General features: G+C 31.7%; 1 protein-coding gene across 1 annotated transcript in view; it reads left to right on the forward strand.

Moving 5' to 3' along the window:
• The window catches only part of Cse1 (chromosome segregation 1), a 133,905-nt gene that overhangs the window by 85,744 nt on the left and 31,494 nt on the right, over positions 1-16,667 (forward strand). Inside the window, exons 16-18 of the mRNA XM_085808301.1 lie at positions 7,439-7,575; positions 15,171-15,274; positions 15,372-15,469. Of these exons, the coding sequence (XP_085664427.1) occupies positions 7,439-7,575; positions 15,171-15,274; positions 15,372-15,469 (339 nt within the window). The remainder of the gene's footprint in view (positions 1-7,438; positions 7,576-15,170; positions 15,275-15,371; positions 15,470-16,667) is intronic.

Below are 16,667 nucleotides of genomic sequence, written 5' to 3' on the forward strand. Positions count from 1 at the left end.
TTCTTACTCATATACTGGATTGGGTGATAATTACCATCATCAGACAATTGGAGTAACACCGCACCAAAGCCTTGACTACTAGCATCAGTATGAAGTTCTAATGGATATCCTTGCCTAAATATGTGTAGAACAGGTGCTTGAGAGAGAATTTCTTTTAATCTGCAAAAAGCTTCCTGTTGTTCAGAATCGAACTTAAAACCAATACCTTTTCTAAGCAAGTCACTAAGAGGTTTAGCTATTTTAGCATACTGAGGAATGAATTTACGAAAATAACCTGTTAGTCCTAAAAAGCTTTGTAGTTGTTTACAGTTATGCAGTTGTGGAAAGTTTCGAACAGCAACAGTTTTGGAAGGTGATGGTCGAATAGTTCCGTTTTCAATTACATGTCCCAAAAATTCAATTTTACGTTTTAAGAATTGGCACTTTTTGAAATTTATTCGTAATCCGTATTCCGAAGCAGTTTTGAATACTCTTTCTAATTTGTCTAAACATTCAACTTCATCATTAGCCGGTATGACTATATCATCCATATAAATAATTAGTACACCTTCATTTATCAAGTCGCGAAATATTGAATAAATATACCTTTGAAAAACATTTGGACTAATACATAAACCAAAAGGAGCTTTAAGAAATTCGTAGATACCATTATGTGTTACAAATGCGGTATATTTGGTGCAATTTTCATCTATGTCTACATGGAAAAAGCCATTTTTCAAATCTAGTGTCGTGAAGACTTTTGACTATTCTAAGCGATCAAGTACTTCCGGAATTAAAGGCAGTGGAAATTTGTCTTTAATAATCTTCTTATTTAATTTCCGATAGTCTATGCATAATTGTTTCGAATTATCACACTTGTTACACAAAACAGTAGGCGCCGAATAATTAGAATTGCTAGGCTTTATTACGCCCTCTTTCAACCATTCCTTAATTTGATCGTCAACAATTTTTTGTTCCGCGAAAGACATGTATCTTCTATTTTGACAGACAGAGACATCATCGCATAAATTTATCCGCATCTTAAAGTCAGATTGTCTATTTTTCCGAGGTTGGTACGAATTAATTAAATTACACAGTCTTTCTTTATGTTCCACATTCGAAATATGTAATAAATTAATCTCGTTGACAGAAATAGCATTCACCAGATGTGAAAGGTAATTAAACGTCAAGCTACTTCCACTTTCGGGACTTTTGTTTACATTAACGGAGACGTCAGATGACTGAGAAAGATCATAAGCATTCTTCAATGACACAGCAATATTCAAATTTCCCATAATGCAACGAACGTTAGAATTTCGAGATGACTCGGCAGTTATCAAGCTTACATTACTTTTATTCTGATGAGAAATTATTTGAAGGCCATTCTCGGTAAAAGAGAAGTTAAACTGATTCAATACATCCAAACCTAATACAATTTGATTACATAACGATTTAACAACATAAATTTTTGTACGCAGTGAAAAACTATCAATTGAAATATCGGAAATAAAAAAGCCGATGGGATGCGTACCCTTCACCGGTATGTGTTCAACACAACTGTAGCGTTTTCCCCCGGAAACCTTTACTTTATGCCTGGGAGTATCTTCAGGTCTTGATGGAAGTCGCCTCTTCAAAGTTATCTCTGACGCTTTCATGGCACAGAGGGAACACAGCAAATTTAAACTGAACTCTTTGGGCTGTAATCCGAGGGTAATTCATGAAACACTTTTAGTGCTTCGGAAAGAGTTAGACCTCTCCGCGCCATTTATGGAAAATTAATAATAAAAAAATTAACTACAGTTAATATTAACAATAAAGAAAAATAAGTCTATAATATATACATACACGAAAAATATCTACACAATTATTGAAAATAAAAGGAATGAGACTAAAAAGCGACAGCAAAAAATTCGAGATGCCAGTATTAGGGCTTTCATAACACAAAACAATTATTGAAAATAAACGGGAATGAGACTAAAAAGCGACAACAAAAAATTTGCGCAGGTCTAAATAAAGATGAGTCAAGCTACTAATAAAATTTCCGCCTAAAAAGGACTCCAAAAAAATTCGAGATGCAAATATTAGGGCTTTCATAACGCAAAACACACCTTACCCCTCAATACTGCTTTGTTTGAATTCATTTCCCCCCAAAACAACGGAAACAGAAAACGTAAACAACGAATGTTCTCTCCTAAGCACAGATGTTATGATTCGTAACAGCATGAGATCGCTATAGGTGCAGCGTTCCCGCTAATGGAACACCCGGTTTTATTAAATGATTTTGCATATGGTTTTTATGTGACAGATTTAAAAAAATATAGAACAAATAATTTGGAGTACAGCCAGAAAAATTATGCCTAATTTTTTCCAAATAAAATTTTTTATATCATTAAAAAAGTAGAGAAAATTACTTGAAAGAAAAGTGGATTTTAATAACACATAATAAGTGAAAATTCTGTGTCTCCTTGTGATATGCTGCTATTTACTGTTTAAAAAGAAAAGTTCAAAGTATATTATATAGGCATTTTTATCTATTTACGGTTGAATTTAAAGGTTTCAGAAGCGATTCAATTTGGGTGTTCCATGTAGTGGAACACTGAGCCGCAAAGGGTTAATCTTCCGAGAACATTCCTTTTTTAGCTCATTTTCCAAGAATGTTAAATGAATTCAATTATTGCAAAAGAAATTAAATATTTATTTGCAGTACGGCTTGGTAGTTTACTAATGAGTTCACAAAAATTCTGCTTTTTTATCTAAGAATACAACATTTTAAATATTTACAAATAAAATATTAATTTGGAAATTTAATTGGAGCCTCACCAGTTGCCTAGCATTTGAAGATTGTTAAATACTAATTGTTTGTTGTGAAATCTAACCCAGGCTGCAGGGTTGGTTTTCGTAGTTTTCTAGGTCCTCTATGAAAGCATCTTAACCAAATAGCTCCCATGTTCTTCCTATATTCAAATAACCAACTAACCTAGTTTAAGCGCGATTTCCTAGTGAAGTTACTAGCAAACCCAAACGCTCATTAAATAACATGTAGCTTGCCAATCGGGAGAAACAAAGGTACGGCGCCATTAATTGAATTGCTGTTTACAGCACCAATACACTGTTTTTAAACTTGGTCATTCCTTAATTAAACATAGTTAATTTGTAACTTCTACTAGAGCTGACGGTAAGAATTGAAGTGCAAATAAATAATATCTTGTGCAATTTTGATTAATATATAATTAGAAATATTTGCATACAAAAGGACAACTTTTGAAATATTTGCAGTTACTTTATAAGAAGGATTTGTTAATAACTGTACTAATCACTTATTATATTACTGATGATTAGAATTCAGTTCTTGACAATTACATTCTAAATTAGAATTTTAAGGATATAATGAAAATATGCTACACAGAAAAATACATTTTAGAATAAAAAAGGAGTTAATTTTTTATGTTTAAAAACTTCTTAAATTCATTTAATAAACATCGTACCCTCGTTGGTAATTGAATTCAGAATGTTGGGTGTCGTTTATATAAATATTCTTACTTGTCCACAGAACCTGCTGACCTATCGAGCCATTAAGTAGCTACAGATCATTTTTACATAACCATTGAATTTCCATTAATTCGGTCTGTAGAGGGTTGTATGTTTGTATTATAATTTGACTTTTATAAAAATGATTATTCTAAATCTTATGTTTCTATAAAAATATACTGTGCTTTAAAAATATGGATGATAGTATCAGCCACTCTTTCAGCAACTTCATAAGCAACAGCTTGTTTAGAAATAAATTATGCAGTTAATGTCACAAAATATTTTCGTAAAATTCAAATAAACATCAAACGAAAGTTCTCAGTTTTAGACAATTCGATTTAAACGAAGTTAAAGTAAAGTAGCAGACGATAACACGCCGAAGAAAAAAATTTACTCTTACAAACATTTTTTTTTTAAAAAAAAGGAAAAAAAAAAAAAGAAAGAAATTTAAAGAGAAAAGTTAAAGTTAAAAATTTGAATAATATCATCAATAATTTAAAAAAAAAGCTTTTCACATAGTATTATTAAATACTTATTATGCATCATTGACAGAAAAAATCTCATATAATTATTTTCCTAAAAATTTATTTGAAATCTAAGGTTAAAAATAGCTGTGGCAATTCACTGTAACAAAATTCATAAACCACATTTGGAAGATGCCAAATTTCAAAATGTGCAAATATGTAAATTCGTGTATATCTTAGAAAATTTTGAATAAAAAAAGTCTAAATTTTTGCGGGTATGTTTAGAAATACACCTACTTTAAGATGATGTAAAACTTTTATAGTTTTCGAAAATTGTTTTCGAAAAATTTATAAAAGTTATTTAAAAATACAAATTTTAAAAATAAATCATAAAAAATGCATGAGTTTTATTTTAAATGAACCTTAATTTTGAAATATGAAAGGAAGAATCAAAAAGTTTAATAAAAAAAAGAGATATTAATGAATATTTGGCAAATTCAATTAACATTGAGGAGTTAAAATTTTGAGAACTAATTTGTTAAAAACTACTCGTTTGATTTTTACAAAACTTGGCAGTCTGGCGTAATTTGAGTCGTAGAATCGAAATATGGAAAAAAATGGTATGTTATTTCAGAATAGGTCCGCTTTTGTTTCAAAATACCTATGTTAGAATAGTGGTATATATAGATCTAATAAATATCCCAAGTCGCACTTTCGAGACATGAAAAATGAAACTTGAATTTTGTCAATCTGCCCAGTAGAACGGGAGATATAGAACTGTGCTTTTTTTTTTCCTCAGTGTACATATGTATGTGTGTGTTATACACAAAACACATATATGCACACTCGTGCATTCATACATTTCTGAATCCAGTCCCAGTAACAGAAGAGTACCATAGTATCTTAACCCGGTAGCACTCGCGCGGGGTGACTGAGTCACCCCAGCCTCATAAAACCTTTCATTCTGGAATTTCTATTTATCCGCTATGAATCAGCCCTTCAGTAGCTAACTTTTAAACGGTTTTCTTTCAATAGCACCTGCCAGCAGCAGGTGTTTTTCTTTTGTTGGGGAGGAGCAATCATTTCTTGGAACGCTACATGCAACTGGGGTAACCTGGGAACCCCCGTGACCAGATTTGTTCTGAAATTTCTCACTTTAGCTTCTTGCTTGCATAGATTGTGCATGTGTGCTATACTGTAGTCGTTCGAAAATGGCTCTCAAACGAAAAATGACAGATTATGAAAAAGAAATGGAACACTTGAGAATGTTATTGGATACTGTGGAAACTTCCGATGAAGAAATGGATACTGCTAGTGAAAATGAAGTAGATCAAGAAATTTATAGCAGTCATGACAGCGACAGTGAGTTTGAAGCTGAAAATAAAACGCTTGAATCTAATGAAAAAAGTGACAGTTATATAGGAAAAAATAAAACAGTTTGGAAGAAAAGTAAACCGAATCAGAAGGTAAGAACCAGTTCCTGTAATATTATAACCCACTTACCAGGTCTGAAATCAGTTGCAATAAGTATTATGGAACCAATTGAAAGTTGGGAACTTTTTATGGATTTCAATATTATAAAAAATATTGTGGACTGCACCAATATTTTTATTGATAAAATATCCGAAAATTTTCAACGGAGTCGAGATGCTAGGCATACAGATGAAGTGGAGATGAGAGCACTGTTTGGTCTTTTATATTTATGCGGATTGCATAAATCTTCTCATGCTAATGCAAAAGACTTGTGGGACGCTGATGGCACCGGAATTGAATTATTCCGAAAGACAATGTCTTACAAACGATTCACTTTTCTTCTAAGGTGCTTGAGATTAGACAATGTAAACGATCGCGAAGCTCGAAGACAGTTGGATAAGCTGGCAGCTGTGAGAGATTTCTTCAGCGATTTCAATAAAAAATGTCAAGAAATATATTCAGTTAGTGAATATGTTACAATAGATGAAAAGTTGGAGAAATTTCGTGGCCGATGTGCTTTTCGCCAGTATATGCCGAAAAAGCCGGCAAAATATGGAATTAAATTATTTGCCGTAGTCGATGCCAGGACATATTATACATATAATATGGAAATTTATGCGGGGAAACAATCGGATGGTCCTTTCAAAGTTGATTATTCGCCATCTGAGATCGTAAAACGACTTTGTGCTCCATTATTTGGATCTGGGAGGAATATAACCATGGATAATTGGTATACAAGTTACCCGCTAGCAAAAGAGCTCCTATCAAAGAAACTCACTGTAGTGGGAACTTTGAAGAAAAATAAAGCTGTAATTCCTGCTGAATTTTTAGAAACAAAGAAAAGAGAAGTATATTCTTCCATGTTTGGATTCCAAAAAGACATGACATTAGTATCATATGTTCCAAAGAAATCGAAATGTGTAGTTCTTCTGTCTACAATGCATCATGATGACACGATAGATGAAAACTCTGAACAAAGTAAGCCAGAAATAATCCATTTCTACAATGGAACGAAAGGAGGAGTAGATACTGTTGATGAAATGTCTACGCTTTATTCAACAGCTAGGAAAACAAACAGGTGGCCTATGGTGATTTTTTACTGTGTTTTGAACGTGGCTGGTATAAACGCGCGAGTGTCACTTATGTCTACTAAAAATCCTCCCTTGCAGTATAAAAGTAGACGAATGTTTTTGAAAACATTGGCATTATCTCTCGTAAACCCACAAATAAAGAGGAGATCAAATATGCAAATGTTACCCAGAGAATTACGAGAGAAAATGAATCAGAATTTCTCAACAGAAAGGAATGCCGTTTCTGAAGAGAACTTGCCAAAGAGAATGAAGCTTGGTAAAGGACGATGTACAATATGTCCTCGAGCTAAGGACAAAAAAACAACAATTTCTTGTATGAAATGCCAAAATTTTACTTGCAAGGATCACTCTAATTATGTTTGTGACAAATGTGTTTAAAATTCAATAAAGGTATGTAACTGATTTTTATTTTGTAATTGAGTAAGTTTTTTCCTATAAACATTAGTAGTAGAAATTAACGTAAATATATTTTCAAATTAATATTCATGCTTTAGAATATACTAAAAAACTGTATTTTATACATTTTCAATTTATTTGCACTTAAGTTTATATGTGTATATTGAATTAAGCTTAAATTTATCGGTGGGGTTATACAGGTACCCCGCGCGACCAAAATGTGCTCTGTTTAGCGCGCGCCTTCCACCGGGTTAACACAAACTATTCTTCTATGCATTATTCAGAGAAAGATATCCCCCTTCCAAAAAAAATTTATATTTATGACAAAAATGATTATCATAAACTTACTAAAGCAAATTATAGCCACTATTGAACCATAATTTTTTAATCATATTTTAATTTAAATTCCATTACTTGTCTAATTAAGTCTAAATTAAGTCTTGTCGGATTCTGTAACCTTTATTCCATTTTATGCTTCAGTTGATTCATGTTTCTTTTTCATTCTAGTTGCCTAGAGAGGTTGTTCTTAACACTTTGCCAAATATAATTAATTTATTAAATGCAAAAAGTTGTGTGGTGCATACGTATGCTGCTCATGCAATTGAAAGGGTTTTTTTGATAAAAAGTGAAGGAGGCGTGCCTTGGTATGTTGATCTCAGTTTTTCCATTGTATTACAAGTTGTTATTTATGTATGTCTGCAGTTATGTAAATGAGTTAATTAAAAGTTATTGCATTTTCTTTTAAAAAGTGTTGAATTCTCTTAATTCACTTAATATATTTCTGTGGGGGAAAAATATAGCAAATTTTTATATGTTAGTTTTGAAATTAATTTTTGCATAATCATTCTCCATCCAGATGTATTAAAATTTTGAATAGTTATGTGAAATTATTGAATTAGGTTAGTAAGATATAAAATCCAGGGAAATAATTTTACAAAGTTCCTCTGAAATACGATTTGTGTATAATTTGATGAATTACACTTTTTTGGGGTCGAGGGTCCATAAACCCAGGGTTCGTAGTTGTCCTTACAAGTTTTTATAAGTCCTTATATTTGAAAATAAAATATAAAGGCCCTTATAGGTGCTTACTTTTTCTTTAAAGCCCGTATTTTTTTTTTTTTTTTTTTTTTTTTTTTTTTTTTAGTGCTTATTTTTTGCTTTTAGTGCTTTTTTTAATGAACGCGCATTTTTCCTCCCGTACCAAAGCCGAAACTAAATAAACAACTTTTCTTCCTTATATGGAACATCAGATGGTGAATCATACTCCCGGAAATAGCTTTTCCCCCTTTCTCTGCATTAACGTAACCAATGGTGTGTGCGAGAGTATAGACAGTTGCACGTCATTCTTTTGGTCAAAGAATTGTGAGAACCGTAGAAAATTCCGGTACATTCGGTATTCTTTTCCGCCCACCCAAATACTACACATGTTTGAATTTCTATCAAGATTTTAATAATTTGCATTCTAGTTCCACCTGGTCAGTTCATATTCGTGTTTATTATGATCGTTATGCTTGTATTATGAGCATATGTATGAATATTTATAATAATATAGTTGCAGTAGCTGCTGAAGTGTAGATAAACTTCCAAAAATTGGTGTATTTTTACACAGATTAGCTTTCTAAGGAATAATATTCGGAATGGCTTAAATAAGGAAAGTAATCGAATAGTCAGAATAATTTTTTCCCCCAATACATTATACAGTACGGAGGTTGGGAGGTTCTCCCCTTTCTCCGTAAAAGGTCTAATATTGAAGCAGCGGACTTTTTTTTTTTTTTTTTTGTCACTGTCCAATCTGGATTGAATAGGACTAAAAGTTTTGCGGTCTACCCAACCCAAGCGAAGAATGATTCTATTCCGGAAATTTAACGCAGTCTGTTCAAAATTATAATCAAAAATACCCCAGATTAGTAAGTCTCTTTCTTTTCCTTTATTTAGTTCTTTATTCTCCGAATACCGGTTGCTGTTGATTCCGATTGCGTAATATCGCATATGGAAGAATTACGCCACACGTATTGCGCAATAATGTATGCGATATTTTGCAGAGATAATTAATTTTGATGTTCAGTCTGAGATTTATTTATGAACACTTAAAAGAGTTTTACTGTGCTTTTTAAACAGAATATTTCTCAGTTCCGTTGGTCTATATTTATATGATGAACATATCGAAATGTCAAAATCATTTATTTAGCCGAGAAATCTAAAGAACGACTACAATCTCCCCCCCCCTCCTCTTTTTCCAGTTACGCTCGACTGTACAGAATATTCGGCAATTTCCGAGTATGCGGGTTAGTTAAGCTTTTACTGTTTAAGGATGACTGCATGAAGCAATTTCCCTTCTCCTGATTTCAGAAATGTTCCTCTTTTTTACTTACATTACTTTTCTTGGAATATATGTTAAGGAAAAACTGTTATGCAATGAAAATTTAGAAAATGTTCAGAATTTTGATTTAAATTATTTAAATATTAATATGAGTGGCAAAATAAATTGTATTTATTATTGGGTGCCAAGCGAATACAATTAATATGGCTTATTATTTATTTTCTATATTTTGAACTGAAATTTCATCATTAAATCTTGTAATATAGTTTAGTTCTGCATAGTTCATTTTTTTTCTCTCATTGTAAACTAATTCTGTAAATTGAACTCTCATTTTAAATTTTAAAAAAAAAAAAGTTGTTTTCCATGGTTGAGGTAATGCTCATTCTCTTAATAAATATTGCATTGCTCATATTTTTAATTGCAAGTCTAATTTTTCTTTTAAGGTTATGCAGCTGTGTATAATGTAATTAGACGGGTGCTTATTTTTTTTTCTTAAAATGTGCTTGAAAAGTGCTTATAGGTGCTTATTTTTTTAACTAAAATGTGGCTATGAACCCTGTAAAACACTGAAAATTGTCTCTCATATTATTTGCACTTCACAAAAGAATCAATAATAATCAAAATTCTTAATCATCATATATTTCTGAAATGAATAGACCTAAACAAAAGATAGATGTAGTCCATGCATTGATGTCATAGGTGCATAATATATATATATGTGTGTGTGTAATGATTTAATGCATAGAAGAAAACACTGGAGCCCCTTACAGCTTTTGATAATAGTCATGGCTTATGGTTAAGGCAATACAGATGAAAATAACGCAATTGGATTTCGATAAATCACCTATGTTTATTTTCACACATATAACAATTACTAGATTGGAGAACACTTATTCAATTAGAATTAAATAGGATAAATAGCTATGTATGTTAGTTTTATAAGGAAATGACGTAGGCTTTTGGGAAGCAAAGCAATGGGGATATTTTAGCAGTGGCGAAGCTAGGAAAAGAGTGACGTAGATTTTTGTGCCAAGAGTATTTATACTAAGTACATGCAGTAAGTTCTCTAAGCTATGATTGGTTATTCTTAGGTTGTTACATAACATAGAAAGATCTCAAATTTGGGAGAACAGATGAATTTAGGGGGAGAGCACCAAATCTAGAATCATTCATTTTGAGCTCGGTCAATTATTTTTAAAGCAGCTATCATATTTTCTTATTATACATACACACATATATGGCCATTATTTTACAAAGATTAAATACATCCATGCAGAATAATGTAACTAATTCATTTGTCAGAATTTATTGCAATTTCAGTCTGACTTTTGCTGAAAAATACAGTTATATGCGAGTTATTTTGTCTTCTGTTTCATTTTTCAATTAATGGTAGATCGTGGATATTTATTTGTAAAGGTATTCTAACTTTCAGTTATACATTTAGATTATTCTTCAGTAATAAACTTGTGAATTCACTAATAACATTGTTGTCTCGAAAGTCGCAAAAAGCTGCAGAAAAGCAAGCTGTGCAAGATAATGTCAGATTGATGTAATTTGTTTTTTAAAAAAAATGTTAGACTGACGTAATGTGGCAATTGAAGTTTGTTAGTTGATTGCAGCTGAGCATTCTTAGGATTACTAGGAGGGGAAAAAAACTTGTAAAAATGATTCATTTTACTGACATTGTACATTGAAAAAACTGCACCTGCACTGCTAGCTTGTTCTGGATGGTTATTCTACGCTACGAGAGTCGACAGCAAGTTGTGGGCCGCCAGATGTCGCTGCTGGTGAAAAACAGGTCTGCCCGACATCCTATATTCTTTGAGTACGGAAGTTGTAGAAAGCACGCAAAAAAGTGTTGCCGCGTCGTCAATCAGGGTTGTGCAGTTGACGTACTAGGTAGACAATAGCTTTGTATATGTTTTCGCTGCTGATTTTTTTTTCATATTTAAACGAAGAATACGGTCGTAGATCTCTGAATCGGTGGCGAATTTATAGAAAATATGTTGATGCTTTCGCACTGCCAGAAGATGTTTTCATTGCGTATTTCAAATTGCCAAAATTTATAGTTATTTTAATTTGCGATGAACTGATAGAGTATTCGGAGCCACATTCAGAAAACTAGAACGCAGTTTCTATTGAAAGAAAGGTTATTTATACTATTCCTGAAATTATAGATATAAATTGTAATTATATGCTTTAAAAATGTAGAAGATAATAAGTTTATTAAGCACATATAGACATCCGATAAGCTTCTACTCGATTTATGTACAGCAAGAATTACGTTTATTTTAAAATTTAACAGTTGAATACCTTACGAACAATACTGTACACAAAAAGGAATGTCGTTCATTATTACGTGAAATTCACACTACTGTAAAATAAAAAATTTAAAAACAATTATAAAACTATAAAATAGCTTTATAATATTTTTTCAGTAGCAGTACTACTACTAGTGTGATACTTTTAAAAATAAGTTTTAGCTCAGAAGGGCTATTAACTTCGCTTTGCCATTTTGTAGCGTTTCACTTTTCAAATCGTTGCCACTAAATATCATCGCACTGTATTATATTTAAAGAAATTCAATAATGAGAAATCTGCATAACTGTATGAATGTTTCTCGCACTGTGATAAAACAACAGTACCTAGAGCCATGAAATTTTGAATAACGTAATCCTCCATACTAATATAGGCATCTTGGAGGCCAAAATTTGGAACTGGGAATTTGTTTTATTATCTATTTCATATTTTGTAAAGCATTTATGAGTGTTTGATTAAGAAACTGAATGATTTCAAAGCGAGCAATGGCAACATTGTACGGGAAAAAAAAAAAAAAGAGGAAAAAAACATTTTCATCTCTAGCATGCGAAACTGTGTATCGGAAATAATTCTAAAGACATGCTCTTTTTAAATTATATGATTTTGCTGTTGAATTGAATTTTATGGTTTAAATGCAAAGAACATGATATTTAATAAATAAAGGTAACACGCAAAAAATTTAAAAAAAAAAAAAAAAAAAACTGCCTTTGAGGAGTAATATAAAATCTAAAAGCTTTCAGTTTTTTTTTTTTTTTTTTTTTTTTTTTTTTTTTTTTTTTGTGTGTGTGTGTGTGTGTGTGTGTGTGTGTAATTTTATTACGCTTAAAAATTGATTTCTAAGGGAAGACTTTCTGAAGGAAACTGGCTTGTATACACATTACAAATGGGGAAAGCCACGAAAATGCCGATGCGGGCAGCTCGTTCGTGGGATTCGAACCTCGGACCAAACTACCTGCATTCAGCGACTCTACCGCTCGGCCACTGGTGGGCTTATTAGCAGAATTATACTGTATTATTATTGTATTATGCTATAACGTAACAATGCTATAAGACTGAGACATACCTTTAGAATTTCCGATACATAGTTTCGTGCACTAGAGACGAAAATGTTTTTTTTTTTTTTTTCCTCTTTTTTGTTCATGGAATAGTACTTTTGTAATCCATTAGTATTAAAAAATCATTGTTTCTTTGTAAACTTAAAAAAAAAAGATACTGTTCATAGCAGAGTTCTCATTTTTATATTGTAAAAGAGATATTGATTATTATTAGTTTTCTGTTTAATGTGTCGAAACGCTGGTTTGACACGAACTGCAAAAAAATATTTAAAGAAACAGTGCGAATCTGGAAAAAAATCACCTTCAGTATATTTAAAAAACACTGATAAATTTATAAAATAATCTGAATTAATATAAAAGATTTTCTTATATGAAATTATCCAAATCATTTAGCTACAATATTATTAACACGAATATCGTTTTATGTAAAGGTAAAGAAAATATTTTTTCGCGCTAAATTAATTAATGGATTATTTATTTTGAGCCAAAAAAAAGCACGAAAATCCAAGTTTAAATTATCGCGAAAAGTCAAAGAAACTTTTTGTCAAAGAACGATTCATCTTAACCCGTGTTCCTCAATTTCCTATATACGTCGTACATTGATTACTTTTACTTTGGTACTTGCATTGTGAAAATAATATTACTATCTTTTAATTATTTTCACAGAATAAAATCTTTAAGAAGGAAGAATATTTTAAATAAGCACTTTTATATATATATAAGAAATTAAAATAACAGCAATGTAATATTAAAAGAAAAGTATTAGTAATTGTGTGACAAAAATTACAATACGAATTAATCACACATACAGGATAGATTAGTATAATTTTGGTATATATTTTATATTGAAAAAATATTTTCCTTCATGTTAATTATAGAATAAATTATTTAAAATAAAACATTTTGAAGCGTGTGTGATAGCTGAATGCAGCAGCAATCGGCCGTACTGTAATCGCGAATAATGAATTTTAGTCCTTTTCCTGAAAGAAATAATTTTCATAGAAAAAGAAAATAAAAAAAAGGAAGAAATATTTTCTTTCTAATTTCTTACTTAAAGAAATATTTTCTTAATATTAACTGTAAAATAAAATGCGTGAAAACAGCTTAATGTAAGCATATTAAAAAAAAAAAAAGAACTTAGTTTGCAATTAGATTGTAATGCAAGTTAATCATATTATAAATTTAAATGAATAAAATTGTTTATTTCTAAAAAGATTTTAAGTAAGCTTAATTCATTTACTCTTATCTATTTACCGTTGCTTTCATGGTATCCCATATCACTCTATATTTCTTAGTCCTAAATTCCTGCGTTAACATTCCCCTTAAAAAACGGATGACATTGCAGCATATTCTGCTGCGTTTTGGTCATAATACTGTTTTGTGCCATTTTTTTCAAACTACAAATGCAGCATGTGAGTTAGCGAAATAATGGGAGAATATTCCTAGAACTTCAGCCAGCGCGCGCTATAAATTTCGTCATTCGTCTGTACTGCGATTGGTCTAAAGCTCCTTGAAGCCTTGTTCCCTTTCGGTAAAGTCAAATAGACCCACCCGCCCACCAACTGAGGACCACAGAATGGCTTTCTCCGATAAGTTGTGATGGGTTGTCCATACCGGTTTTTTTTAGTCAATATTGTTCGCTCAAGTTGTAGACAGATCCAGTGATCATAGAATATGCGTCCTGATGTGCTTTTTTAGCCTTTGGTCATTTGGCCAAAAATGAGCTGTTGTGCTAATGTTTCATTGTTTGACATTCTTTGCATTCCCATGATTTTTTTATTATTTGTGAATCTTTATAAGATGAATACCACAGTCCAGGTCTTGGTAAAATGATGCATAATACTGATATTTACTTATATTCTAGAAATATTGATCATTTCCATGAGAGGGTTTGTTGTAACCCTTCAAATGTAGTTTGGAAAAATTATCTATTCCTTTACCTATTTTTCATACCATTTTATGATTGCATAATGCATCTTACAAGAATAATGTCTTTTATTTTAATATAGTGAGAATATCAAATGTTTCAGTAAACTAAATCAGTTTTTAATTTTGAGAAATGATTTTTTCAATACTCAAGTCATATTTCAAGTCAAATATTGTTCTATTAACTGTATTTTATAATTTTAATTCATTGAAATGCTGTATTTTTTTAATTCTAAAAATGCATATATTTAGTATATTTATAACTCTTACTTATGATTTTGTATATATAACTCTTACTCTAATCAGCATTTCTCCACAACCCTAAAGCATGCCGAGGCAGACTCTAAAATTGGGCAAAATTCATCCTTAGATGAACTCTTACCAAGAGGATCTGCCATCTTTAAATGGCCAAAAATAATATTTAGAGAATCTGCTTATTGAAGAAGGAGGTCTATCTTAATTTTTAATGTTCTCTTGATTTACTCTTTGCATATCCATATTTATCTACCAGATAAATTTTTCTCCATCTGATTTTACATTATAAATGAAAGTTTATCAAGGTATGTTTGTCTGTTGATATTGAGTGCTTTTTATAATCAGTGCATGAACCTTCTTACAGCTTCAAAAATACTGATGTACAGCCTATAGCACAAGGTCTTTTGAGCAATCTCTTTGGTGCTTTGCAACATGAAGGATCTTCTGAAAATGAATATATCATGAAAGGTATACAGTAATTTTATTTTAAAGTGGAAATATATCATTTCTAGTATGCCATTCTCCACAGCATTTGGAATTAATACCTTATTTTTATTTAAATTAGCTATCATGAGGACATTTTCAGTTCTTCAAGAAGCGGTAGTTCCATTTTTAGGAGATTTATTACCTAAATTAACATTGAAACTCAGTCAGGTTAGCAAAGTAAGTTGAAATAAATTAATTTTTAAACTAGTACAAGTTTATTTTGCTGTATTTCTCCCCTTGAAAAATTTATAGTGTTTTGTATATTTTTCATTTATTTAGTAATCAAATTCTGGAGGGAATAAAGGCGTAAACCCTCAACCGACTTTACTTTAGCAGGCCTTTCAGAATTTGGATCTCAGTTTTCCAAAAAAAAAAAAAAAAGTGACACCTACTTCAAACTTGGAAACCGTTACTGCTATTAATTTTGCATAAAACTTTTAATTCAGGCAGCCTTCTCCTTTGTTGCTCTTCAAGGTACATCAAGTCATTAATTGTATTGGTGCTGTACCTTTGCCTGATAACTATTGATTGCATCAGCGCTGCATCTGTTCATATATATGATTTTCAGTCATAAGAATTGTTTGGTCACTGAATATTCCTACCATTTAAAAACGTGCAACATTTTCTCACCACTTTCAAGTCTTTTTATTACACTGCTGGACATTAAAATTGCAACACCATGAAGGAAAGCAAATCAAAAAAGATATTTATTGTACTTAAACAGTATGGCATGAAGATAAAATGATTAAATTTATAAATAGTTTTGGGGTTTACAGGGGTGTGAAATTAGTAGAAACAACTGCCACCCTTGCCATCTAAAATAGCTCTTACCTGGTGAAGTATGGAGTTGAACTGTGCTTATATGACGGAAATGGGTAACTCATTCCATGCTGCTTCAAATCCATGCCACACTTCATCAACCGTATTAGCTGAAGACCGTGCTGTCCAGAGCAGCAATCAAATACCCTTTGTATCGAGAAGGTCGGAACATGAGGGGCAACATGTGGTCTTGCATTGTCTTGTTGGAAAATGTCGTTTGGCAGGGCTCGAAGATAGAGCACAACCACTAGATGTGAGATGTCAGAAATGTACCAATCTGCATTCAAATTACCGTCATTCAGAACTAGAGATGTGCGTGTCATGCACCCATTGGCTGCCCAAAACCAAAGTGTAGGGCCCCATTCCGATAGTGAATGCAAGCAGGAAACGTGCGATCTTCTCGTAGGCTCCAGACACATATACAGCCATCAGATTACTGCACACAGAACTGGAACTCGTCTGAAAAGACAACGTTGTGCCTCTCCTATATCCAGCTTTGTAATTTTGTCACACCAGAGTTGCCGTCTCTCTCTATTCTGCATTGTCAAGAGAAGCT

Source organism: Stegodyphus dumicola, chromosome 1 (assembly GCF_044657685.1).
Source record: "Stegodyphus dumicola isolate Sdum_Otavi_A_Nest chromosome 1, ASM4465768v1".
Taxonomy (NCBI): domain Eukaryota; kingdom Metazoa; phylum Arthropoda; class Arachnida; order Araneae; family Eresidae; genus Stegodyphus; species Stegodyphus dumicola.